This window comes from Oncorhynchus gorbuscha, linkage group LG03 (genome assembly GCF_021184085.1).
Source record: "Oncorhynchus gorbuscha isolate QuinsamMale2020 ecotype Even-year linkage group LG03, OgorEven_v1.0, whole genome shotgun sequence".
NCBI lineage: Eukaryota > Metazoa > Chordata > Actinopteri > Salmoniformes > Salmonidae > Oncorhynchus > Oncorhynchus gorbuscha.
This window is the reverse complement of record NC_060175.1, coordinates 80631546-80657918: the sequence shown is the minus strand read 5'-3', so window position 1 is coordinate 80657918 and position 26373 is coordinate 80631546. Positions and strand designations below refer to the sequence as shown.

General features: G+C 42.3%; 1 protein-coding gene and 1 pseudogene across 1 annotated transcript; both read right to left on the bottom strand.

The window, feature by feature from the left end:
* Positions 1 to 2055: 2055 nt before the first annotated feature.
* Positions 2056 to 17482, bottom strand: LOC124032010 (zinc finger and BTB domain-containing protein 17-like). Its single transcript, XM_046343945.1, has 16 exons — positions 17302 to 17482; positions 15995 to 16200; positions 9071 to 9250; positions 8541 to 8864; positions 8366 to 8455; positions 7938 to 8182; positions 6811 to 6953; positions 6218 to 6518; positions 5374 to 5461; positions 4972 to 5088; positions 4505 to 4625; positions 4183 to 4313; positions 3259 to 3368; positions 3095 to 3194; positions 2811 to 2900; positions 2056 to 2722 (listed from the first exon to the last, which is right to left on the bottom strand). Coding segments are annotated over exons 1-16 (2691 nt in total). The 5' UTR covers positions 17304 to 17482; the 3' UTR covers positions 2056 to 2279.
* Positions 17483 to 18706: 1224 nt separating this feature from the next.
* On the bottom strand, positions 18707 to 21004 carry LOC124022217 (annotated as a pseudogene).
* Positions 21005 to 26373: the final 5369 nt, after the last annotated feature.

The window sequence follows — 26373 nt, the reverse complement described above, 5'->3', positions numbered from 1 at the left end:
CTCTGTCCCGGGCTGCCCCTCTGTCCCGGGCTGCCCCTCTGTCCCGAGCTGCCCCTCTGTCCTGAGATGCCCCTCTGTCCTGAGATGCCCCTCTGTCCCGAGCTGCTCCTCAGTTATGTGGGGATCTGGGTGAGGACTATTAGGCCATGGTCGGCGGAGAAGGTGGATTATCCCAGGACGTGAAGGGGGGGAAGTTGGACATTAATGGAGTGGGGTCCACGTCCCGAGCCAGAACCGCCACCATGGACAGACGCCCACCCGGACCCTCCCTATGCTCTTGAGGTGCGTCCGGGAGTCCGCACCTTAGGGGGGGGGGATTCTGTCACGCCTTGGTCATTGTATTTTGTGTTTTTGTTATATGTTTGGGTAGGCCAGGGTGTGACATGGGTTTATATGTTGTATTCGTATTGGGGTTTGTATTATTTGGGATCGCGGCTGATTAGGGGTGTGGTATAGGCTTGGCTGCCTGAGGCGATTCTCAATTAGAGTCAGGTGCTTTTCATTGTCTCCGATTGGGAACCGTATTTAGGCAGCCTCAGTTTCGCTTTGTATTTTGTGGGTGTTTGTTCCTGTCTCTGTGTAGTGTTCACCAGATAGGCTGTAATAGGTTTCACGTTCCGTTTGTTGTTTTTGTATTTGAGTTATTTTATGTATCGTTCCGTTTGAAAGTCATGAGTAACCACTACGCTGCATTTCGGTCCGACTCTCTTCCTTCAACAGACGAACGCCGTTACAATTATGTACCGAATACGTAACAATATCTAGACTTCCTAGATTTACCAATTAGGCTTACATCTTTATGGCCACATGGCTTCGTCTGCTTACTTCCTATTTAAAGAAACAAACAGAAAATCAAATACTAATGAATGAATACTGGGTCTTAATCTATTAACTGTCCATAGAGGAACTGCATAGACTGAGGAGAGAGGCTGTAACTCTGGATGGAGTATATGGGAGGGGTCTGGGATGATTTGATTGAGACAAACATCAAACATCAGACAGGCCAAAAATATCCCGCCCCGCAGAGGAGGCTCCCTTGACCAGACATTTGGTTAAAAGGGCAACTTTTCCACGAGAGGCAAGCAGACCAGATCACAGCCCCGCCCCAAATTCTAAAGAATTATGACTGGCGTGTCTCAGTTTCATCTTCGGTCTCTGTCTGTTCATAGACAGTCTGAAGGGATGGTGTTAACTCACACCCATTACCTTTAACTGACTAGCCTAGTTGAATTTAAAAAACATTACAAATAAAAATGGCTGTCTGGATTAGGTGGGTGACTGTTGGATTTGATTTAGTTTAGTGGCCGCTAATTGACAATGCTCAGAGCACTGAACTGATACTGGTTGTGTCCAGTGCTTTCCCAGTGTCTTGCTGGCATTTGAAGAACATTTTTTCAGGTTCTTTCTTGAAGTTGAGCTGGATAACTACATTAACTTAAAAATATATTGTTCATGAAAAGCTATATTCTTATTTTATACGACCCAAAATACACTTTGCCAGTTATCTAGATTAGAATCCATCTTTCCCCTTGTGCCCCTAAACAATAGCCTTATTTCAATTAATTAAAACTGAGGCATCGGATAGCATACCTCTTTTTTAAATAGGAAGACATAGGCTCCAACAAAGCCCTCTTGTTGTTAAGTCTAATGAAGACGAATGTTGAAATTAATTAGGCTACTCAAATGACTTTCAACACCATTTGCAGTCCACCTCTGATTATCGAGGCCACGCTTCACTTTTCAGCACTCCAAAGCTGTCTGCCCGCTTACCTTTTTAGTTGACTGTCTCCTGCCCTCTCTTCAATAATGGAAGTTAATATACCTTTTGCATTATTTAGATGGGGTAACTTCCTTCTTGGGACATTACTTTTGGGACATTTTGCATAAAAATAAATAAATAAATATGGGGGGCCAAAAACGGTTGCCTGTTGCCGACCCCTGCATTCAATGGTCCCCAGTTTGAATGTTGTACAGCAGGGGGGTGGGCACATTGAGAATTTCAGTGTGCATCGTGGGCCACATGCCTCATAAAAATAACAAAAAAACACCAAATTATTTAACTCTAAACACATTTATTTTCAAGGTAATGGTAAAACACAGAGATAGGCCTATAGCAATGTGTTTTGCTTCTTTTTTTATATATATATATAATTTAACTTTATACATTGTCCAAAAAACAAGCCAAACGGTTTCTTCCCAAACTTTGGACACAGATGTTCATGTCACTGATGCAGAGACTCAGAGAGACCCAGAGAGTGGCAGCTTCGTATGAGGCATTGTCAGACCCCAGTAAGAACTTGACTGCTTTGCATTTTATTCTTATTCTTGAGTGCCACATCACTGCACATTCCACACTCCATCTCTTCTCCTTGTCCTTCTTCTGTCACAGCCTCATCTTCCTCCTCTGGCTGGGGGTCAGCTTGGGCCACCACCTCTCCTCCCTCCTCCTGAGTCACCTCATCCCCTTCCGCCTCAACCTCTCGGGTGTGGAAGACGAGCTCCCCTCCCTGGATAACCTGCTCGGAAGTGGGTTGCCAGGTTGTGGTAACATCTTCCCCCACGGTGGTGGCAGCTGCGGTGTACTGATGGTAGAAGTCAGAGTCAGCTTGGAACATGACCAGGGCCTGGGCGGTGTGGATTCGCACATGTTGGGCCAGTGAGCTGGCGTCCAGGAACTTCTCACCGCAAGAGTCGCATGCAAACAGGATCTGAGTGTTGGGGTCTGGGAGGGAGAGGAGATAGACACTGAGGATGTATGAGGAAGTTCTGAATAGTAAAAGCTATTCAAAGCTGTGGGTGGCCAGTCTCACCTGCTTCCTGCACCTTCTCCACAGCCTTCGCAATCTCAGCTTTCAGAGCCTCCGTCTCATCTGCTGACACTGATGTAGCCACAGGCACCACTGGAAACAGACAGAATCCCATATAAACACATGGCAGGATCATTTTCTTTATTATTCCCTTTGTCTGAGTCCATTTCCTTCTTACTCTTACACAGCCACCTTCCTTTCATCCCATTCCTTTTAGTCACATCCATTGCATAGTACCCTACTCCCACCCATCTGAACTACATTACCCAGCATTCGCTCCATCTGACCTGTCAGCTGGGACACAGTGCTGCCAGCCAGGGCCTTCGTTGCCAGGTTGATGATGTCCTCGGTGGTGACAGTGACTATGTTGATCTCATTTTCGTCCATCTCCGAGGCCGACCCGCCATGGAACCCGTCACCCCCCGTCATCACTGTCACCCCCGGCAACCACCAGGCGCTTCATCCCAGCCTTACCCTGGTGGACGGTCTTGACGTGGGAGCGTAGATTGTCGACACGATTGAACCCGCGACCGCACTTGTCACACAGGAAGGGCTTCTCTCCTAGGGGATGGTATAAAAAAAAGAGAACAAGGCAACAGTAAACATGTCCTCCCCCAAGAATGACGCAGCATCCCCATTGGGCCAATCACTGTAATTTTGTAAGTTTAATCAAGATCGGGCCAGTGGTGTCTGATATCGCGTGACTTACGTATGTACAGATCCATAGCCCGTCCGTCCCCCTCCCCCTGATTTCATCATGGGGGACAATAAATGTGATTAATGCTCTTTATTTTATTTATTTTTTAATAGGGGGGTGCTTATACTTGTGTATCCCGCTTCCTCGGAGACCAGGTCATGGCCAGGGATCAGCCATTATTGACAGCAACCCTGGAGCAATTAGGGTTAAGTGATAGATCAGCAGATTTTTCACCTTGTCGACTCAGGGATTCGAACTATTAACCTTTCGGTTGCAGGCCCAACACTCTAACCGCTAGGCTACCTGCTGCGGTTAGAGCGTGGGTAATTGTCAACTGTATCGAATTAGTGCCCAGGTTACACACTTGTGTTATTTGACCACTTTAGTCACAGGTGATATCTCAGACACCACCCGTGGGGGAGAATTACTTGAAGGGGGTAGGTAGACTAATGCAGTTAATGTTATACCTCAGGGGAAGGAGGCACACTAAAGATGGAGGGGAAAGAATGTGCCCAGATACCGAACAGCTTTGTTATCTAGATAAATATACACAAGATACCTATATTCCACAAGATAGTGACATATTATAGACTTCTTTGACTATCCATTAATATCCACTACTCCCAGCGAACCTTACTTTCTCACTCACAGTTAGTTGTACATTCCATGTCTTCCTACCTGTGTGAATGATGATATGCTTGGAGAGGTCCCCGACGTTGACAAACGCCTTTTTGCAGTTGTGACACTTGTGTGGCCGGATGTTATCATGGTGACGGATGTGATTGGCCAGCTGACTGGACTGGACAAACCTGGAGTTGGAGATAGGGCATCAAGACAAAAAGGGCTCTATGTTACATCAATAGGATTATAGTGTGTGTGTGTGTGTGTGTGTGTGTGTGTGTGTGTGTGTGTGTGTGTGTGTGTGTGTGTGTGTGTGTGTGTGTGTGTGTGTGTGTGTGTGTGTGTGTGTGTGTGTGTGTGTGTGTGTGTGTGTGTTTACCTTTTGCCACAGCGGTCGCAGACATAGGGCTTCTCTCCGGTGTGCTGGCGGACATGAGCAATGAGTGAACTGGCCTGGGTGAACCCTTTCCCACAGATCCGGCACAGACACGGCTTCTCCCCTACAGGACCCACACACAAGCATGCACACAGACATTACAATTACACGACAGTCTCCAACCTATCATGCAATGCACAGGCATTCCCTGTTCTTTCTGCACATGTTTGGCTACACATGTTTGGGCTCCCGAGTGGCGCAGCGGAATAAGGCACTGCATCTCAGTGCTAGAAGCGTCACTACAGACCCTGGTTCGATTCCAGGCCGCACAATTGGCCCAGCGTTGTCCGGATTAGGGGTTGTCCATCATTGTAAATAAGAATTTGTTTTTAACTGACTTGCCTAGATAAATAAAAAATACAAAGAAAGAGGTCAATGTGAACATAATCCTTTAAATCCAGGACTGTTACCTGTGTGTATGCGCTCATGTCTCTGCAGTGCCCCTGGGTCAGCGAAAGCTCTCTGGCAGTGCATACAGATATAGGGCTTCTCCCCACTGTGCACGCGCAGGTGTCTCTTCAGGTTCCCTGGGAATCAAAGACTACAGTTATATATCAATGCGAAGACCAGAGACTAGTTATATATCAACACATCGAGAGACCATGGCCTGTGTTCATAAAGCGTGTAAGAGTACTGATCTAGGTTCAGGTCCCCTCCCTGTCCATGTAATCTTATTAGGACCAGTGTTGCCTTTTAGATCATAATGAATAAGATTACATGGACAGTGAGTACCTGATCCTAGATCAGCACTCCTACTCTCTGAGATGCTTTATGAATACAGGTTCGGAAGTCCATGTCTGGTCTGGTTTTACCGGAAGTGGTGAACTGTTTGCCACACTCTTTGCACTTCAGAGGGCCGTCTGTGATGTGGATCTTCAGGTGAGCCTTTAGATTCCCAGTCTGTCCAGACAGAGGAATAGCCAGGTTAGATTCAGTTCAACATTTCAATGCAAGGATAGAGTGACTATATACAGGATTGTACAAAATAGGGCTACTTAAATTTACACAGCGGTGTAAAGTAACTAAGTTTAAATACTTTAGACTATGTACTTTTTGGGGGTATTTATATTTTTGAAAATGTTGACTTTTACTCCACTACATTCCTAAAGACAATATGCATTTTTTTACTTCCATGCTTTTTTCCCTGACACCCAAAAGCACTTGTTACATTTTGACAGCAATATTGTCCAATTCACGCACCTATCAATATAACGCAATGTCATACCTACTGCCTCTGATCTGGTGGACTCACTAAACACAAATTCCACATTTGTAAATGATGTCTGAGTGTACCCCTGTCTGTCTGTAAATAAAAAATGTAATAACATTTTCGCTGTCTAGTTTGCTTAATATAAGGAATTTAATGTAAAGCATTTAATTTTACTCATTTTCCACCACTGTACTTAAGTACATTTAAAACGGGATACTTTGACTTTAAAAAATAATAATAACTCAAGAGTATTTTACTGGGTGACTTTCACTTTTACTTTATTTTCTTTTCAGGTATCTATTTTTACTCAAGTATGACAATTGAGTACTTTTTCCACCACTGCTCAAACACATTGCCGCACTATCTCCCAACTATTTACATGCAGGTCAAATTCTCCCTACTATCCCCGATACTGGTCAATGTAGTGGTCAAGAAGTGGTCCTAACCTGGTTGAACCGCTTATCGCAGTGTGGACAGCTGTAGCCCTTGTCTGCGTCGTGGGTCTCCAGGTGGCGCATCTTAGCGGTGGGGTCGGAGAAGGCCCGGTCGCAGTAGTTGCAGTGATACGGCTTCTCGCCGCTGTGCACCAGAATGTGGCGCTTCAGGTTGCCAGACGTGGTGAAGAGCTTGCCACAGTCCTTGCAGCTGTATCGGGCCTTGCCTGTGTGCCTTTTCCGGTGCAGGTTGAGCAGGCTGATCTGCCGATAGCTCTTCCCACACGAGGAGCAGCAGTAGGGTTTCAGGGGGCTACACAGAGAGAAACACAAGATATTTAAGTAAGATATAGCTACTTACTTTGGTCCTGAGGTTCGAGGGGATGTTGATGCTATGAAACTGTGATTACTATGACTGTCTTGATTTTTAATTCACTATCAATTTGATCATTGTTATTATCAATTAATAACTATTTTACAAGAGGACGTGTTGCACAAATGCGTATCGTCTCTGTCAAACAAAGGGTTGTTATTGAACACTAAGGGATTTGTTTGGCATTGGGCCAAAGAGACACAGAAAGACCGGCGATGAGGTTGATACTAACCTGTGTGTTTTCTCGTGAGCCTTGCAGGCAGCCGGATCTGAGAAGGCCTTGTGGCAGTCACGGCAGCTGAAAGGTTTCTCTCCTGTGTGAATGCGGATGTGTCTTTTGAAGTTACCCGTGTGGGTGAACTTCTTTCCACAGTCCTAGAAAATACATGGCAATTTTGTGAGTTAGATATGCTCAATCCCGAATTACATTAATGTGAATGCAATATTCTCTAGTAGACAATTTTGAATGTATAATGAACAAAAATATAAATGAAACAATTTCAAAGATTTATATAAGGAAATATGTAAATTGAAATACATTAATTAAGCCCAAATCTATGCTTATGTTAGAGAAATTAACATTCCATTTTCTGGTAACAGCTCTGGTGGACATTCCTGCAGTCAACATGCCAATTCCATGCTCCCTCAAAACTTGAGACATTTGTGGCATTGTGTTGTGTGACAAAACTACACATTTTAGAGTGGCTGTTTATTGTCCACAGCACAAGGTGCACTTGTGTAATGATCATGCCGTTCAATCAGCTTCTTGATATGCCACACCTTTCAAGTGGATGGATTATCTTGGCAAAGGAGAAATGCTCACTAACAGGGATGTAAACCAATTTGAGCACAGAATTTGAGAGAAATAAAGATTTTGTGCTTATGGAAAATGTCTGGGATCTTTTATTTCTGCACATGGGGTCAACACTTTCATGTTGCGTTTATATTTTTGTTCAGTGTATATTATTTTTTACTAGGTGTTTCCAATGACGGACTATTCCCTCTAATCAGGGTTGTTTGTAAAATGCTTTGGTTCAAAATAATTTTGTATCATCGTACCCCCTGACAAAGGCCATGCAACCGAAACAAGTCAGTTAAAAATAAATCATGGTTCCATTCCAAAATGTATTTGAATTAATTATATGAAGAGTGCCTTGGTCCTCCTTTCTTTTTGAAGACAATTTTGTCTATATGATGGTTCATTTGAAAGGAAAATATACATACACAGTTCAAAACAATAAGTCCTCCTCTAATAGGGAATGGGTCATCCAAAAACATTCAATCCTTTACATTTCTAATCGCAGTGTGCAAAGTAACCACACACTCAAACTAGCACACGCAAACACACACGGTCCTCACCTCACACTTGTGTGTCACAGAGCCGTAGGACCGTGACTCGGTGCGGTCGGTGACGGCACCCGACTGTAGCTGCGTCCTCTCCTCTCCGCTCTCCGTCCCCTGGCCATCTTCTCCCTCATCCTCCTCCTCTTCTTCATCCTCCTCACCATCTCCCTCTTCTTCATCCTCCTCCATCTCACCCTCTTCAACCTCTTTTTCTTCATTTACCGTCTTTGATGCGCTGTTCCCCTCATCGGAGTCATTATCTATGAAGAGGAATTGTATAACTATCAGACACTGTGGCCCACTGCAGTCAAATATTTTGAAAATGTAGCCATCCATCTTTCCTTCCTCGAAGTAGTCACTGATCTAACATGATTGGGTAGGAGAAAGCATGGCAGATTAGTGATTGCTCCTAGGTAGGAAGGTCAGTCAAGCTGTTTGTTTACCCTGAGAGTGGTTGCGATGAGGAGCTCTCCTTGTCCTTCTTCTCCTGGTACTCATGTAAGATATACCGGCTTCAGACTTGAATGGAAACTCTTAAGAACAAAATACATCTTTATCCGCACAGCAATATTAAACATACAGATCACCAATGAAAAGTATGAAGACTAATTCACTGACTGGGAGTGTAGTCCACATCCGAGTTGTCATCTTGACACTCAGGCACATCTTTAGTAGGGCTCTCCATCTCCTCTCTCTCTGCTGTGGCTTTTCTTGGTGCGGCGTAGTTGGAGGCTTTGGAGGGTCTTCCTCTCCCCGGGGTCTGTTGGTTGGGTTTGTCGGGGGTCTTACTGTTGATCTGTCCATCGTCTGGGGTGGTCTCGTTCGGGTCCTCCTGAACGCCCTTTGACCCTCCGTCATCTGCTGTTTTTAGCATCTCCTCGTCATGTGACCATGTCTCTGATGGATCCTTCTCTATGTTCTGCTCTCCTTCCTCAATCTTGTCTTTATGGTTTGGAAGAGATTATGGAAGAGAGCAATATAAACTACAAAATGTACATTTCCTGAAGAAAATCAATGTGCTTGCTTCAGCTGTGCAAAGCTATGACGGATAACATTAGTGGACTTGTTAAAGAAAGCATACTAACTATTGATGGATATTTCTGTGTACTAATAACCAATGTTTGTGTACTGATCTGTACTGTACTCACTGTCATTTAAGTCTTGTATTGACTGGGATGTTGTGGAGAAAGCCAGCGACTGGTAAGCAGAGCAGGCATTGACTATCTCCTGCATCTGAAGGAACGTGGCCACTGCCACCACATCTTCCAAATTCTGAGAACTCAGACTCAGCTTGGCCGTGTACATGAACTCAAGGACTTGGCCCAGACCTGCAGAATACACACAGGAATGGATCCATGAGCCCTGCGGTGACTGTGAGACAGAATTTATGTTATTTATTTAACTAGGCAAGTCAGTTAAGAACAAATTCTTATTTACAATGATGACCTACACCGGCCAAACCCGGACGATGCTGGGCCAGTTGTGCGCCGCCCTATGTGACTCCCAATCACAGCCGGTTGTGATACAGCCTGGAATCGAACCAGGGTGTCTGTAGTGACGCCTCAAGCTGAGATGAGATCCAGTGCCTTAGACCGCTGTGCCACTTGGGAGCTCAAGCATGATGTTCAACATGGTCTTGGATATTAAGGTAAAGCAAATAGAGTTCAGATGAATTTGATATCACTTTGCTTCATCTTATAGCAGAACCAAATGACCTGGATTGCAGTTAGGTTACATTAAAAGTACATGGTGCAAATTATCAATGCAGTTTAAGATCCTGCACAGATTATAACAGCAATTGTGAAGATCTCCACAGATCTGCAATGTCTTATGCATGCTATCTTGAACACTATAAATCAAATCAAACTTCAAATGCACTTTAAATCAAGTTTGATTTAATTTAGCCCTATTTTTTTACTTCGATTTTTGTTTGAGATGGAGACATGAAATCAAACATATCAATTATTATTTTGTAGATAAACTGGAACTAAACAAGACCAGGGTTGGGTAGGTTACTTTCTAAATGTAATCTGTTACAGTTACTAGTTACCTGTCCAAAACTGTAATCAGTCATGTAACTTTTGGATTGCCCAACCTCTGTAATGTAATCTGATTACATTCAGTTACTTTTAGATTACTTACCCCTTAAGTGGCATTAGAAGAAGACAAAAATGAATGTTACCAATTGAACGACATCTATTGCAGGATAAATCAATGTTAAAGTTTACATAGCTGGCCATATATGGATGTACATTTTTACTTTATGGGTTGGTTATGTAGGCTTCTTCTAAAGTTTAGAAGAAGCCTACATTTAGAATCTAAACCAATGCTTTCTACTACATATAATAATTCCATTAAATTATATCTTTACATTAAAAACCAAAGTCTATCAGAATTCCAGTCATTCCAATAAATATTATACCCTTTGATCTTCAAGAATAGGAAATATGAAAGTCTAAATTAGCCATATTGTTTCACCTGAGCATAACCCCAAAACTAAAGATGTATTATCCAGCCCAACTCTGTTGTTTATAATTTTGTTGTCATGGAGGACTGATTGGGCTCATTGATTCAAGTTCAAAAATAAATGTGGCGCTCATGGAATGGCATGCTTTGAGCACTACCGAAAAGTGCTGTTTACATGTGAAAAATGAATGCCATATGCAATTTGTAAGTCGCTCTGGATAAGAGCGTCTGCTAAATGACTTAAATGTAAATGTAAATATGCTGCATTTGCTATAGGCCTATTGTTTACCTTTTAGTTGGTGACACTTTGATATCTTGATAATATGCAGCTGTTTAAAGGGCAAATCCATAGATGAAACAATAATAAAACGGTTGCCCCATCTCTGTTTTGGTAAAAAGCTGAGGGATGGGCCCTCTCAGATTAATAGGCAGTGCTATGGATGCAAGGACTGACCACCCATGATATCAAAATGATTGTTGTAACTGTGTTGAGACTATACAGTGTTTGTTTACATTTACAATGTTAATAAACATTGGCGAAAAACAAGCTTATATTTTGGGGTATCATGGAGTGTGACAGTTGAACTAAACTCCTGAGGCATTTAGAATGTATATTCTTCAAGCATCTCTCTAAATATATCATTTCTAAGTCCAAAAATATATGTATCAACGACAGATTGCCCCTTTAATCTATAAAAAGTGTGCGAGTTTGAACATGTGTCCATTAGGTCTATGGATTAAAATGTTTTATCAGCATGAATTAGATTGAGTAATAAAAGCCCCACTTTTATTCCATAGGCTGGGATCTGCACTGAGCACATTATTCACTGGCTGTCCCACTGGTTTCAAAAACAATGATTTATAGGCAGCTTAAACTTCTTGAATTCAACCATTATTGAGTTGAAATTAGGGTTGCAAAGAGTCAAACAACTTTCCTGAAAATTTCTGAAAATTTTCCATGGGAAGTTAAGCACGGGAATTTTGCCTAAATTCATCAAAAAAAGTTAGCTTATAACAGTGAACAGTTTTTGTGGGATACACATAAGGCAATTGTAGGTCTTGTGGCATATTTTGGATAAACTATCCCCAATTCAATGGAATTGCATGCACAGTGCATTCTTCATCACATGTGCAGGGCACTCTTCCATCACATGTACAGCTGATTCTCAAGATCTTGCACACTAATTATATGCTATTGATCCCACACTATTACACTGTCTGAGCCAAGGACTACATGCATTCAGGAAAGTTTTTACTACAATACTGGGTGGGGTGAATATATATGACATACATTATTTTTTGTTAACTAGTAAATAGTAGCCTACAGCAAAGTGTGTTTAAATCATTTCTAACTTATTAACAATTTAGTTTTTGCTACCATGTGGGTTTTAGCTTGCTTGAGTCTTCTAACTGAGGAGTGTTAATTCACCTGTTTCCAAAACATTTATCCTACAAAGGAGTTGTTTAATCTAACTGCTTAACTATCTATCTGTACATGGAATTGTATTTGGGTTTTTTTAAACAACTTTTTAAAATAATCTTTACAGCGGGCATTATCTGATGTGTGGATACATTTCACTGCAGAAAGAAAAGCTGTGTACATTTACAAATACTGTGCCAAATCATATGTGAAGAATGCAACAAAGTTTCAGAATCAGCCAAGTGCATGAAGTTCCCTTAGCGCTCACAATAAGCAACCTCTGACAAAAGTCCCTCTACTTCTATTCAAGGTGAAAATGATGAATCAGACACCTTATCGATAGCAAAAGCTCATGGTCCTCCTGGAATTCGAAGGAACGTAGTCAGAGAAATGCTGATGAATGTCTTGCTTGAGCCGTGTATGCAACTGGTTCACCTCTGATGCTCACAGGCAATGTGTGTTGGAAGAGATTTATGAATGTTCTTTGCCCAGCATACACCCCTCCAACCAGACATGCTTTATCTACTAATTTGCTGAATGCAGAGTTTAACAGAGTTCAAGTGAGGGTCAAGCAAATCATAGAGTAAGCAGACTGTATATTGCAATCATCTCTGATGGGTGGTTGAATGTTCGTGGGCAATGAATAATTAACTACATAATCTCCACCCCTCAACCAGTATTCTACAAGAGCACAGACACAAGTGACAACAGACACGCCTGTCTCTACATTGCAGATGAGCTGAAGGCAGTCATCAATGACCTTGGAACACAGAAGGTATTTGCAGTGGGGACAGACAATGCTGTGAACATGAAGGCTGCTTGGTCTAAAGTGGAGGAGTCCTACCCTCACAGCACACCCATTGGCTGTGCTGCTCATGCATTGGATCTGCTCCTCAAGGACATCATGGCACTGAAAACATTGGATACCCTCTACAAGAGAGCCAAGGAAATGGTTAGGTATGTGAAGGGCCATCAAGTTATAGCAGCAATCTACCTCACCAACATTGAAGCTGCCCAGAAACACCCGTTGGGGTGGTGTTGGCATCATATTTGACAGGCTCCTGGAGGGGAAGGAGTCTCTCCAAGAAATGGCCATATCAAAGTCTGCCGATATGGACAGCCCCATCAAGAGGATCCTCCTGGATGATGTATTTTGGGAGAGAGTGGTAGCAGCCTGAAACTCCTGAAACCTATAGCAGTAGCCATTGCACGGATTGAGAGAGACAATGCCATCCTGTCTAATGTTCAGACTCTGCTTGCAGATATAAGAGAAGAAATCTGTACTGCCCTGCCCATTTCACTGAGAAAACTGCAGTTCTGAAATACATCAAAAAGTGTGAAGACTTCTGCCTGAAGCCCATTCACGCTGCAGCGTACATGTTGGACCCCAAGTATGCTGGCAAGAGCATCCTGTATGGTGCAGAGATCAACAAGGCCTATGGTATCATCACTACCGTGTCTCGCCACCTTGGCCTGCATGAGGGCAAGGTTCTTGGCAGTCTGGCGAAGTACACTTCCAAGCAGGGGCTTTGGGATGGAGATGCAATTATGGCAGTCGTGCCAACATATCTCATCAGCCACCTGGTAGATGGGACTTTGTGGATCTGAGGCTCTTTCCCGTTACCTCCATCATCCTCCAAATCCCACCAACATCAGCCGCCTCAGGGCGCAACTGGTCCTTGTTTGGGAACACATACACCGAAGCACGCAACAGGCTGACCAATAGAAGGGCTGAAAAATTGGTGGCCATCCGGGCAAATTTGAGGCTTTTTGAGCCTGACAATGAGCCATCTTCAACAAGATTGGAAAGTGACAGTGAAGATGAGGCCTCAGAGTCTGATGTTCAAGAGGTGGACATTGAGCAGGTCCAGGGAGAAGACACGAAAGCCTGAGAGGAAGACAACCAAAGCTTTAGTTTTTAGACTATCATTTTACAGATGTATGTTGAAAACGTTTTTGTTGTTGTTCAGTGAAATCATCCCGTGTGAAGAGTCAACTCATTTAATTAAATTCGTAACGAATTATTTTAATTTTTTTCTATTGGAAGGATTTAATCATTTGCAATTATGTCTAATTATGATAAGATAAAATGTTTATGTTTCTGTCCCCATATGATATGGTAAATATATCCAATGTAATAAACATTTACATTTAAATGAACATTAATTTCAATATATTTCTGTTAATTTCCATATATTCCAATGGAAAGTTTCCACCTCTGAATATTCCCCAAAATGTGCAACCCTACTTTAAATACACATTTAGATTTGTGAACAGCCATCCACACAACAACCACAATCCTTAAGGCGCAAATAGCTAAATGAGAGAGCAGCAGTGTAATTCACATCAATGCGCTATGTAGATACCAATAATAAGTGATATCTGTATCGCTATAGACTACACTGCTGTCACCCTTACCTCCAAGTGTTTATTCACGTTGGATAATCTTTGGATGCCGACAGCATTCGCAACATTGGAAGACATTGCTTGGACTGTAGCCTACAAAAGCCTATTCCTGCTCTTTTCCCGCGATCCATCAAACCCATTTGGTGTGTCATTATAGTGTTCTCTGACTTGTGGTCAGACTCAGGTGTAACTAACTTACATTTGCGCCTCTTTTCTATGCTGATTTAAACGTCATTGAGAAAACAGAAGTGACAAAGATTAATTTTTCCGCAAACATACTTTCTGCATTTAAAAGTAATCCTCAAAGTAATCTAGTTTTTCAAAAGTATCAGTAATCGGATTACAATATTTTAACTGGTAACGGATTCCAGTTACCGTTTTTTTTTTTTGTAATCCATTATATGTGATGGAGTCTATTAAAATGTAACATGTTTCAAATGAAACTGTTGTTTGTTTGTATCCTGTTTAGTGAATGATTACTGTGAGTATTAATGGAGTTTAGGCCATGAAACTGTGTATATGCTAATTTAGAAATGTTGACCTAATCAGATAAGAGGAAACTGCCTAGGATCAGAGAGCAGGGTCAGGCCCAGAACAGATGATGGACAGGGTGTGATTATGACATCTGGCTAAACAAAGAGAGAACCATGGACATTCCACAAGGGAACCAGAGGGAAACTCATTGGGGTCATAAAATGTATAGCTGGGGAGGTGACATGTGACACCTACAAGGGAAGAGTATAACATGTGTTGTGAGTTTTCTAAATGTACGCACTCAGCTGACTGTATCCACCGGTATTAAACACTTGAAACTTCTCTTAAGCTTTTGGTCTCAATTCCGTATTGTAAAGTGGTTGCAATAGCATTTTTCTTTTTAACATATGTAATGGATTACATGGAATCCGTTACTCCCCAACCCTGAGCAAGACTAAGTCAGTGGCACAGATTAAACTGTCTCCTTCAAATTATCTCCTTCAAATGTTGATATTTGGTTGTTCACAACCAAACACAATTCAAAATCACTAAATATCATTACATTTGAAATCAACCAGTCCTATTTTATTGCCTATTTTTAGCTGAATTCTGGGTTCAATTGCTGTTAATGACTTAGCAAATGTTATATACTGTAGGGATAAATAGCATCATTGATGACTGATAATATATGATCACATTTAATTTGCTCTGATAAATCTACCCTTTGGAAGGACTTCAATAGCAAAAGTGAATCAGTGTCATTTTTAAGTGGAGATCTCTCAACAATCATTCTCACGACAGCACATTGGTAAGAGTCATTGACAAATAATTAATATAGCTTAGCTGGGCTTGGTTAAAACATCGGATGGGAGACCAAAGGATAGCTGTAGATAGATCTATTCTCCAGTAGGAGGTGCTGACCAGCCTATAGTATTTTTTCTCATATTAGGGTGGCAGGTGGCCTAGTGGTTAGAGCGTTGGTCCAGTAACCGAAAGGTTGCTAGATCGAATCCCTGAGCTGACAAGGTCATTCTGCCCCTGAAGAAGGCACTGAAGAAGGCCACTGTTCCCAGGCTGTCCTGTAAGTAAGAATATGTTCTTATCTGACTTGCCTAGTTGAATAAAAAATATATAGTGTTGATAATATGACATCGTTTTAAAAGTACAAATAAAAAAGTTGAAACAAGATTTGTCTGTGTTGAAATTAAGTCACCATGATGACATAATCCGGTGGTTGAAATTTCACTCTCAAATGTTTACGTTGATACAACATTGATTCAACCAGTTTGTACCCAGTCGGATGTACCTGCTGCATTGCTGATGTCCAGGTGCACCACATCCTTCTGGTCCAGAAAGAGGGTGTGGAAGTAGGCGCTGCAGGCAGCGAGCACGGCCTTGTGGGCCTTGAAGTCCACCCCGTCCACCACGAAGGTACAGTCACACAGCAGTCCCAGCTGGCGCTGGTGGTTGAGCTGTTCCAAAACCTTGCCACTGTGCCAGGGAAAGTCCATCCTGGTGAGAGTGGGCAGTGGTGGAAAAAGTACCCAATTGTCATACTTGAGTAAAAGTATAGATGCTTTAATTCGAAAATGACTCAAGTAAAAGTCACCCAGTAAAATACTACTTGAGTAAAAGTATTTGGTTTTAAATATACTATCAAATATAGTGTCAGAAGTTAATAATGTCACATTTCTTATATAAAGCAAACCAGACAGCATCTTTTTCTTGCTTTCTTTGCATATACGGATAGACAGGGGCATGCTCCAACCCTCAGACATCATTAACAAACAAAGCATGTGTTCAGTGAGTCCACCAGATCAGAGGCAGTAAGGATGCTAAGCATTCAAAAAGTAACAAGTACTTTTGACTGTCAGAGAAAATGTATGGAGTAAAAAGTACATATTTTTGTTTGGGAATGTATTGAAGTAAAAGTTGTCAAAAATATGAATAGTAAAGTACAGACACCCCAAAAAGCGACTTAAGTAGTATCTTCAAATATTTTTACTGAAGTACTTTACACCACTGAGTAAATATGGGTTGTGTTGGATTTAGATGAGATGAGGTAACACATTACCACTGTCAAACTTATCAAAATGTTTGGAAATGTAAAAAGCCATGACTGGAGGGGATTCTCGTTTCAAATGTGACTAATATGATCATACAGTATAATCACCTACAGCTAGTTGTATTCCTGGGTGATTTATGACATGCAATTTAATAATTTGACATGACCTGACAACCAAATCATCGGTGCTCACAAGATATGGGGTTGTTTTATAGATAAAGATGTTAAAATATTCAGTTTATAGCAATGCAAAATTCAATTTATCAAAAGAGTTGGCCTATACCACCTATATGGCCTCCCGATTATTAATATCAGAGTCCTAGTTTAATAATCGACGAGACATAATGTTGGTCGTTTTCAAGGAACATCTTGCATTTTTGTTGGGTTGACGATGCAGCGGATTGATTACAAATACTATATCCTTCTACATTCGCTATCCGGGATTAATTTAGCCTGCCTTGACATACATGTTTTGGGGCCTTTCGTTCTGCCCGTCCTTAGAGCCTCTTTGTGTGCTTTAAGCATGCACCATCTTTCAAAAGACGTACATTCAAAATACCTCTTGATGATCGCTGAATTCCCTGCTCCAAACGCTTGTTATGGTGTTGTTTTGTACTATTTTAACACAATCCGTTGAATTCCTTCAATCGAGTTTTTCGGTGATCGATCTAGCCCCACAGACTCGATTTACCCCCATCTTCCGCTCTCTGATCGATTGATAGTGGCCGGGTGGATAGTTTACATATTGCGCACGCGCAGTTTTATTCCTGCGTATGGAATGGTGTTTAAAATGACCACGCGATGGCGCGCTATGCCTGATCGTACTCAGGATGCTTCCAATGTGGTTGAAATCAAATGTTATTTGTCACATGCGCCGAATACAACAGGTGTAGACCTTAAAGTGAAATGCTTACTTACAAGCCCTTAACCAACAATGCAGTTTTGAGAAAATCCCCCCAAAAGTCAGAGATAAGAATAACAAATCATTAAAGAGCAGCAGTAAATAACAATAGCGGGGCTATATACAGGGGGTACCGGTACAGAGTAAATGTGCCAATGTGCAGGGGACACTGGTGTCAAGGTAATTGGGGTAATTATGTACATGTAGGTAGAGTTATTAAAGTGGCTATGAATAGATAATAACAGAGAGTAGCATGGGGGGGGGTGCAAATAGTCTGGGTAGCCATTTGATTCGCTGTTCAGGAGTCTTATGGCTTAGAAGCTATGGGTAAAAGCTGTTTAGGAGCCTCTTGGACCTAGACTTGGCGCTCCGGTACCGCTTGCCGTGCAGTAGCAGAGAGAACAGTCTATGACTAGAGTGGCTGGATTTTTAGGGCCTTCCCTGGATGGCAGGAAGCTTGATCCCAGGGATGTACTGGGCCGTACGCACTACCCTCTGTAGTGCCTAGCGGACGGAGGCCGAGCAGTTGCCATACCAGGCAGTGATGCAACCTGTCAGGATGCTGTTGATGGTGCAGCTGTAGAACCTTTTGAAGTTCTGAGGACCCATGCCATATCTTTTCAGTCTCCTGAGGGGGAATAGGTTTTGTCGTGCCCCCTTCATGACTGTCTTGGTGTGCTTGGACCATGTTAGTTTGTTGGTGATGTGGACACCAAGGAACTTGAAGCTCTCAACCTGCTCCACTACAGCCACGTTGATGAGAATGGGGGCGAGGTCTCTGACCTCCTCCTTATAGGCTGTCTCATTCTCAACACAGTGATAAACTTCTTTTACTACTCTCACAACTACTTTGTGCTGCCCTAAACTTTTATAGTATGTGCTTCTAATTGTCATAATGACATGCTAAAATAATGGACAGCTCTGGTGTAAATGTTTGAAAGGGGTAAGAAAAGAAATGTAGTGATGTGCATTTCTTTGCACTTTTTAATCTGTTTTTTTTCTTTCTGTCACTGGTCTAGATCTTCTGAGCCATGACAAACACCATACATTGATGAACACAACCGTTTATATTCTCAAAATAGGAAATCATTTATCAATCAACTACCCACAAAACTATTACAATGTACAAAACTGGTATGATAGCAGTACTGTAGAGTTCAGTAGAATAAGCATTACTTTATTGATGGATGGGATAGGGTGTGCACACACATGGAGGTGATGTGTGATTACGGTAGCAAAATGGTTTTCTGGAAAACCAGAGAGTTTATTGAAAGTAATTTTTCAACCCCATGTGTGATAACTGTGGGAAAACATAAGAACAAAGTAGGCTAACTACTGTCAATTCAAAGCAGCTATATGGGAGGAGGTGGTATGGCAGAAGAGGAAGACATCCAGAATGGACAGGTATAATAGTAAAGACAGGCAATGCGAAAAACAGTATACACTGTAGCATTATAAATCGCAGGCAGCGAGGGAGCAGAGGTCATGAGAGAGTCCAGTCTGTCTTCTTAGATCTTGATCTCAGTGCGGAAGGTCTGTGTGAGCTCATGCTTGGATGGGTGTCTGCGGGCCTTAGCTGTAAGCGTTCCCTCTGCGCCCAATGTTGATGTCACAGAGGTGGGGTCCACATCCTCAGGCAGCTGGCACTTGTGGGTAAATGTGTTCATCACTGTACCGTCCGCCGCCAACTGTTGAAGAGATGATGAAGATGAGAAAAGGACCAAGATATTTTTAAGATCTCAAATATTTCTCAGACATTTAAGATAGCATTCTCAAAATTATAGAGAATTCAGTTGTCACTAAAAAGGGGTTTTCCCACCTTTTCTGCATCAACATCGATCTGGTTGTTGGAGGTGGTGACTCTTTGAGTGAGATCCCAGCGTGGTTTGATCTTCCCTGCTGTCCACATCCGACCTGGAAACACAAGCAAGATAAAAGCAGGTGCTTACTGGCTGTGTCCAATATTCCCGACGGGTGGACACCCTCTAGCCCCTCCCATCCTACCCTGTCCTGCCTCCATCACCAGCAACCTCCTCCTTTTCCCAGAGGCATGGGCATACTAGTCACAGCACTGAAATACCCTGCTCTGCCCTACTGCTACTACCCAACCACCAAAAACCTCCCTCCCCTTTGCCCTGTGTTGTCCTGTTGCGAAGCCGCTGGATCAAGCACAAGCTCAGAGGCTTATAGAGTTCAGCAGGCAATCTACACACACGAATACACGTGTGTGGCACAGACACAGAGACACACACACACCTCTGTCTTTTAGAATGATTGGTTTTAATGTACATGTATGTTCAAACCAACATACATGAACATCTCATACAGTATGAATCAACAGACAAATTCACTCAGAAATAGTATTTGACACTATATGTATGGAATAAGTAGATTATAATAATGCTGGTCCACAATTGGGAATTCATGTCAAATCAACGCACTGGGAAATCCCAAGATATCCGTTTCAGGATGCATGAAAGAGCCAAAGTATTCTGCAAAGAGCCCCCTGCTCTTCTTCATGTATGGTTGTTGGATGAAGAGGTCTGCTGGGAACTGCGCTCTGATCGGTATGCAGAGGAGCTGGTCACACTCATTGATGGCTAAGTCTGCTGGAGAGGTAGGAAAAATATCCACTTTTTAAAGGGAGAGAGAACAAAACGGAGGAGATCCTTTTAGTGGTTCAGTCCTGGCCCAGTCCACTCAGTTTACATCCGAGGGAAAGTGAAGGATGGGCAGATCCAGTTGCACAATATTCCCTCCTGTCAGGTGGTTTGTAAGATGCTATGTTTTCCTTCCCACTGTTTGAAGATGTGTGTGTGTCTGCGTCCGTCTTTTGGACAAATGTGTGTCGGTTAAGTGTGTCCACGAGCATATCCAGTCAGTCACACGCACAGCACCTTATATATGTGGAGACAAAATGTTTTATTCTTCCTGTGTGTGTGTGAGAGAGGGGGGGACGACGGTTTGGGGTTAAGAGAGGGAGAGCTGGGGAGCCGGGGAGAGGAAGGCAAGAGGGGTTGAGTCAACAGTTGGCATTCCAGACACTTGATACCTGAAATAGCTATAATCCTCTATTTCTTTCCTATCCATTTTTTTTTATCTCTGTACGCATCAGTTTTCCTTTTTTGTCATGACATTTGATAATCTTGTGGATCAGTGGTTACTTAACATATATTCTTTAATTTCTTAGGGAACAGCCATAAAACATCTGTTGCCTGGTGTTTACTTACATATTACATGGTAACAATTGTTACATTTGGTATTAGGATACTTATTTAAATCAAATCAAATCAAATGTATTTATATATCCCTTCGTACATCAGCTGATATCTCAAAGTGCTGTACAGAAACCCAGCCTAAAACCCCAAACAGCAAGCAATGCAGGTGTAGAAGCACGGTGGCTAGGAAAAACTCCCAAGAAAGGCCAAAACCTAGGAAGAAACCTAGAGAGGAACCAGGCTATGTGTGGTGGCCAGTCCTCTTCTGGCTGTGCCGGGTGGAGATTATAACAGAACATGGCCAAGATGTTCAAATGTTCATAAATGACTAGCATGGTCCAATAATAATAAGGCAGAACAGTTGAAACTGGAGCAGCAGCACGGCCAGGTGGACTGGGGACAGCAAGGAGAGCAAGGAGTCATCATAATAATAATAATAATAATAATAATAATAATATGCCATTTAGCAGACGCTTTTATCCAAAGCGACTTACAGTCATGTGTGCATACATTCTACGTATGGGTGGTCCCGGGAATCGAACCCACTACCCTGGCGTTACAAGCGCCATGCTCTACCAACTGAGCTACAGAATGTCAGGCATGGTCCTAGGGCTCAGGTCCTCCGAGAGAGAGAAAGAAAGAGAGAAAGAGAGAATTAGAGAGAGAGCACTTAAATTCACACAGGACACCGAATAGCACAGGAGAAGTACTCCAGATATAACAAACTGACCCTAGCCCCGACACAAACTACTGCACCATAAATACTGGAGGCTGAGACAGGAGGAGTCAGGAGACACTGTGGCCCCATCCGAGGACACCCCCGGACAGGGCCAAACAGGAAGGATATAACCCCACCCACTTTGCCAAAGCACAGCCCCCACACCACTAGAGGGATATCTTCATCCACCAACGTACTATCCTGAGACAAGGCTGAGTATAGCCCACAAAGATCTCCGCCACGGCACAACCCAAGTGGGGGCGCCAACCCAGACAGGATGACCACATCAGTGACTCAACCCACTCAGGTGACGCCCCCCCTTGGGTTGTGCCGTGGCGGAGATCTTTGTGGGCTATACTCAGCCTTCTTTCTAAACCAGGCCAGAACTTGTCCGTGTAGACCAATTTGGGTTTCCAATCCCTCCAAAAGAATGTGGTGATCGATGGTATCAAAAGCAGCACTAAGGTCTAGGAGCACGAGGACACGAGGACATTTAAACTAATTACAAAACTGGAGGTAACTAATTTTAACCGATACTGCTTAGAGGCTCATATCTAAATTATGTAACTAGTAACTTAGTATGCAGGCTACACTTTTTATCTACCCATTTCAATATCATATCTTACAATAATGACTTGCTGTTGTCACATTGGATCAATAATCAACAAGGACAATGGGGAACAGAGGGCACATACTAATCAGGGGGAATGGGAACCAGGTGTGCGTAATGAGACAAGACAGTCCGGGGTTGGTGGTAATGATCCAGTTCAGCGATGCCTAGAAGGCCAGTGACATAGACCTCTGGAGCTGGTGATGTTTTCTTTACTTCCAATATGGTGAGAAGAGGGAAGGTGGAAAGAATGCGTCTGGAAACAAAGCCGTCGGCGGAGGGCTGGCGGAGGGCTGACCTTTGCACTGGAGATTAGTTGGCATTTGTTGGGAGGGCAGGGTAGCTATTAATATATAAATGGGATATAGGACATCAATGGGAATGTTCTTGATTTGAGTCTCTTTGAGCCGCTGTTCAATGTTAATGATGCTTTGCCTGATAAATCACATTGTCCTCTGACAGTGTTGCAAACAGTCTGCAATTAATTAACCACTTGACTTGGTGTTCTCAGCTTCAAGGCTCCTTAATTCACAAGGAGAAGCCAAAAATAAATGATGAATCGAGAGTAATAAAAGTGAAGCTCTGTATGGCCTCTTGCTCTGTCCTTTAACGGCACGGAAAAGTGATTCTAATTATCCGATTTACGGCTCACAGTGATACATCATATTCCATCCTATCTGTGTAAATCCTAAAGTCCACTGATAATTGTCTAAATCCGGCCCAAAAATTCACCACCTCCCCACAAGAGAGTGACCGTGGCACCAGTCAGGAGCCATGTCTGTTTGGGATTCTATTCTAGAGAGATGAGAGAGAGAGAGATATGAGGCAGTGAAAGAGAGTTAGAGAGAGGGGAGAGAGAAAGATATGAGAGAGAGACAGGGATGGGGAGAGAGAGAGGAAATCAAATTTTATTTGATATCTGGAGTACTTCTCCTGTCTTATCAAATCAAATCAAATTTTATTTGACAAATACACATGGTTAGCAGATGTTAATGCGAGTGTTGCGAAAATGCTTGTGCTTCTAGTTCTGACAATGCAGTAATAATCAACAAGTAATCTAACCTAACAATTCCACAACTACTACCTTATACACACAAGTGTAAAGGGATAAAGAATATGTACATAAAGATATATGAATGAGTGATGGTACAGAACGGCATAGGCAAGATGCAGTAGATGGTATCGAGTACAGTGTATACATATGAGATGAGTAATGTAGGGTATGTAAACAAAGTGCCATAGTTTAAAGTGGCTAGTGATACATGTATTACATAAAGATGGCAAGATGCAGTAGATGATATAGAGTACCGCATATACATATACATGTGAGATGAGTAATGTAGGGTATGTAAACATTATATTACGTGGCATTGTTTAAAGTGGCAAGTAATAAATCTTTTACATCAATTTCCATTATTGAAGTGGCTGGAGTTGAGTCAGTATGTTGGCAGCAGCCACTCAATGTTAGTGGTGGCTGTTTAACAGTCTGATGGCCTTGAGATATAATATGTTTTTCAGTCTCTCGGTCCTTGCTTTGAGGCACCTGTACTGACCTCGCCTTCTGGATGATAGCGGGGTGAACAGGCAGTGACTCAGGTGGTTGTTGTCCTTGATAATCTTTATGGCCTTCCTGTGACATCGGGTGGTGTAGGTGTCCTGGAGGGCAGGTAGTTTGCCCCCGGTGATGCGTTGTGCAGACCTCGCTACCCTCTGGAGAGACTTACGGTTGTGGGCGGAGCAGTTGCCGTACCAGTGCGGGGTCGAGACCCAGGGTCTCGAGCTTGATGAGGAGTTTGTAGGGTACTATGGGGTTAAATGCTGAGCTGTAGTCAATGAACAGCATTCTCACATAGGTATTCCTCTTGTCCAGATGGGTTAGGGAGGTGTGCAGTGTGGTTGCGATTGCGTCGTCTGTGGACCTATTGGGGCGGTAAGCAAATTGGAGTGGGTCTAGGGTGCCAGATAGGGTGGAGGTGATATGGTCCTTGACTAGTCTCTCAAAGCACTTCATGATGACGGAAGTGAGTGCTACGGGGCGGTAGTCGTTTAGCTCAGTTACCTTAGCTTTCTTGGGAACAGGAACAATGGTGGCATCTCAAAACCATCACACTACCACCACCATGCTTGACTGTTGGGATGAGCTTCTTACTGTGGAAGGCAGTGTTTGGTTTTCGCCAGGCATAATGGGACCCATGTTGTCTAATGCCATGATTAAGAATGTCTCCCACCATTACCAATAACAGGGGAGGTTAGAATTTGTTCGGGGATATGATCTTGGTGTAACCTTCTGTAACCTTCTTACACATCATTATTCACAATTCATTCACGATTATCCATAATCATGGTAGCATCCACATGAGTGGTTTAGTGTTCAGTAACATGTTCTATATATCCTCCAAATAAAGGTGACTCCAAAATGGCACAATACATTGTTTTGCCCAATAGAAACTGAATGGTGAACAATCTAAAACACAAACAAAACAAAGCACAAATGCATCCAATAAGTTTGTAAAGTCACAAGTTCGATGTAGTCATTGCATGCAAGCAATATGGGACCAAATACTACACTTTAAAGACATCATCCAGTGATTTTTCCCCCCTAAATAAGCTCAGGAGTCAAGACTAAATAAGCTCAGGAGTAAAAATGTGTTTATCAAGTCACATATTATGTTCCATGGACTTTCTGTATGCAATAATTGTGTTTAACATTATTTTTGAATGACTACCTCATCTCTGTACTCCACACATACAATTATCTGTAAGGTTCCACAGTCGAGCAGTGAATTTCAAACATAGATTCAACCAGAGACCAGGGAGGTTTTCCAATGCCTCACAAAGAAGGGTAGGCGGGTATTGGTAGGCGGGTAAAAAAAAGATCAGACATTGAATATCTCTTTGAGCATGGTGAAGTTATTAATTACACATTGGATGGTGTATCAATACACTCAGTCACTATAAAGATACAGACGTCCTTCCTAACTCGGTTGCTGGAGAGGAAGGAAACTGCTCAGGGATTTCACCATGCCAATGGTGACTCTTAAAACAGTTGCAGAGTTTAATGGCCGTCATAGAAGAACTGAGGTTGGATCAACAACATTGTAGTTCATCCACAATACTAACCTAAATGATAGAGTGAAAAGAAGGAAACCTGTACAGAATTAAATATTCCAAATCATGCATCCTGTTTGCAATAAGTACTGCAACAATCACTAAAGTAAAACTGGAAAAAAACATAGCAAATAAATAATCTTTATGTCCTCAGTACAAAGCGTTTTGTTTGGGGCAAATACAACACAACACATCACCGAGTACCACTCTTCATATTTTCAAGCACAGTGGTGGCTGCTTCATGTTATGGGTATACTTGTCATTGGCAAGGTCTAGGGAGTTTTTTAGGATAAAAAGAAATGGAATAGAGCTAAGCCCAGGCAAAATCCTAGAAGAAAACCTGATTCAGTCTGCTTTCCAACAGACAGTGGAAGACAAACTTTCAGCAGAACAATAACCTAAAACACAAGGCAAAAAAATACACTGGAGTTGCTTACAAAGACAACATTTAATGTTCCTGAGTGGCGTAGTTACAGTTTTGACTTAAATAGTCTTGAAAGTCTATGGCATGACTTGAACATGGCAATGATCAACAACCAACTGGCAGAGCATGAAAAAAAAATTACGTGCAAAGATTGTACTATCGAGGTGTGCAAAGCTTTTAGAGACTTACCAAGAAAGACTCACAGCTGTGCTTCTACAAACTAATGAGTCAGGGGTGGGAATACTTATGTAAATGAGATCTGAATTTAATTTTCAATAGATTTGCCAGAAAAATCTAAAAACATTTTTTCACTTTGTCATAATGGGATGTTGTGGGTAGATAGGTGAGAAAAATAAATATTGGTTCAATTTTGAATTCAGATTGTAAAAATGTGGAATAAGACAATGGGTATATAGCCTCCTTATAGTTTTAAAAAGCAATTGCCCCTGAAAAGCAGCTTCTCGTTTTGAAAACAACCGATGTGGCATTGATATGAGTCAGAAACTTTTATTCTAGTGTAAAAATGTATTTATTTCAATCCTGCCCACAGCTCGCAGCACCCAATTAATCATCAATTTGGAGCGCAGCTACATATGACCTGATCATAATGCCCATGGTCAATTTGGTTTGACATTTGATAT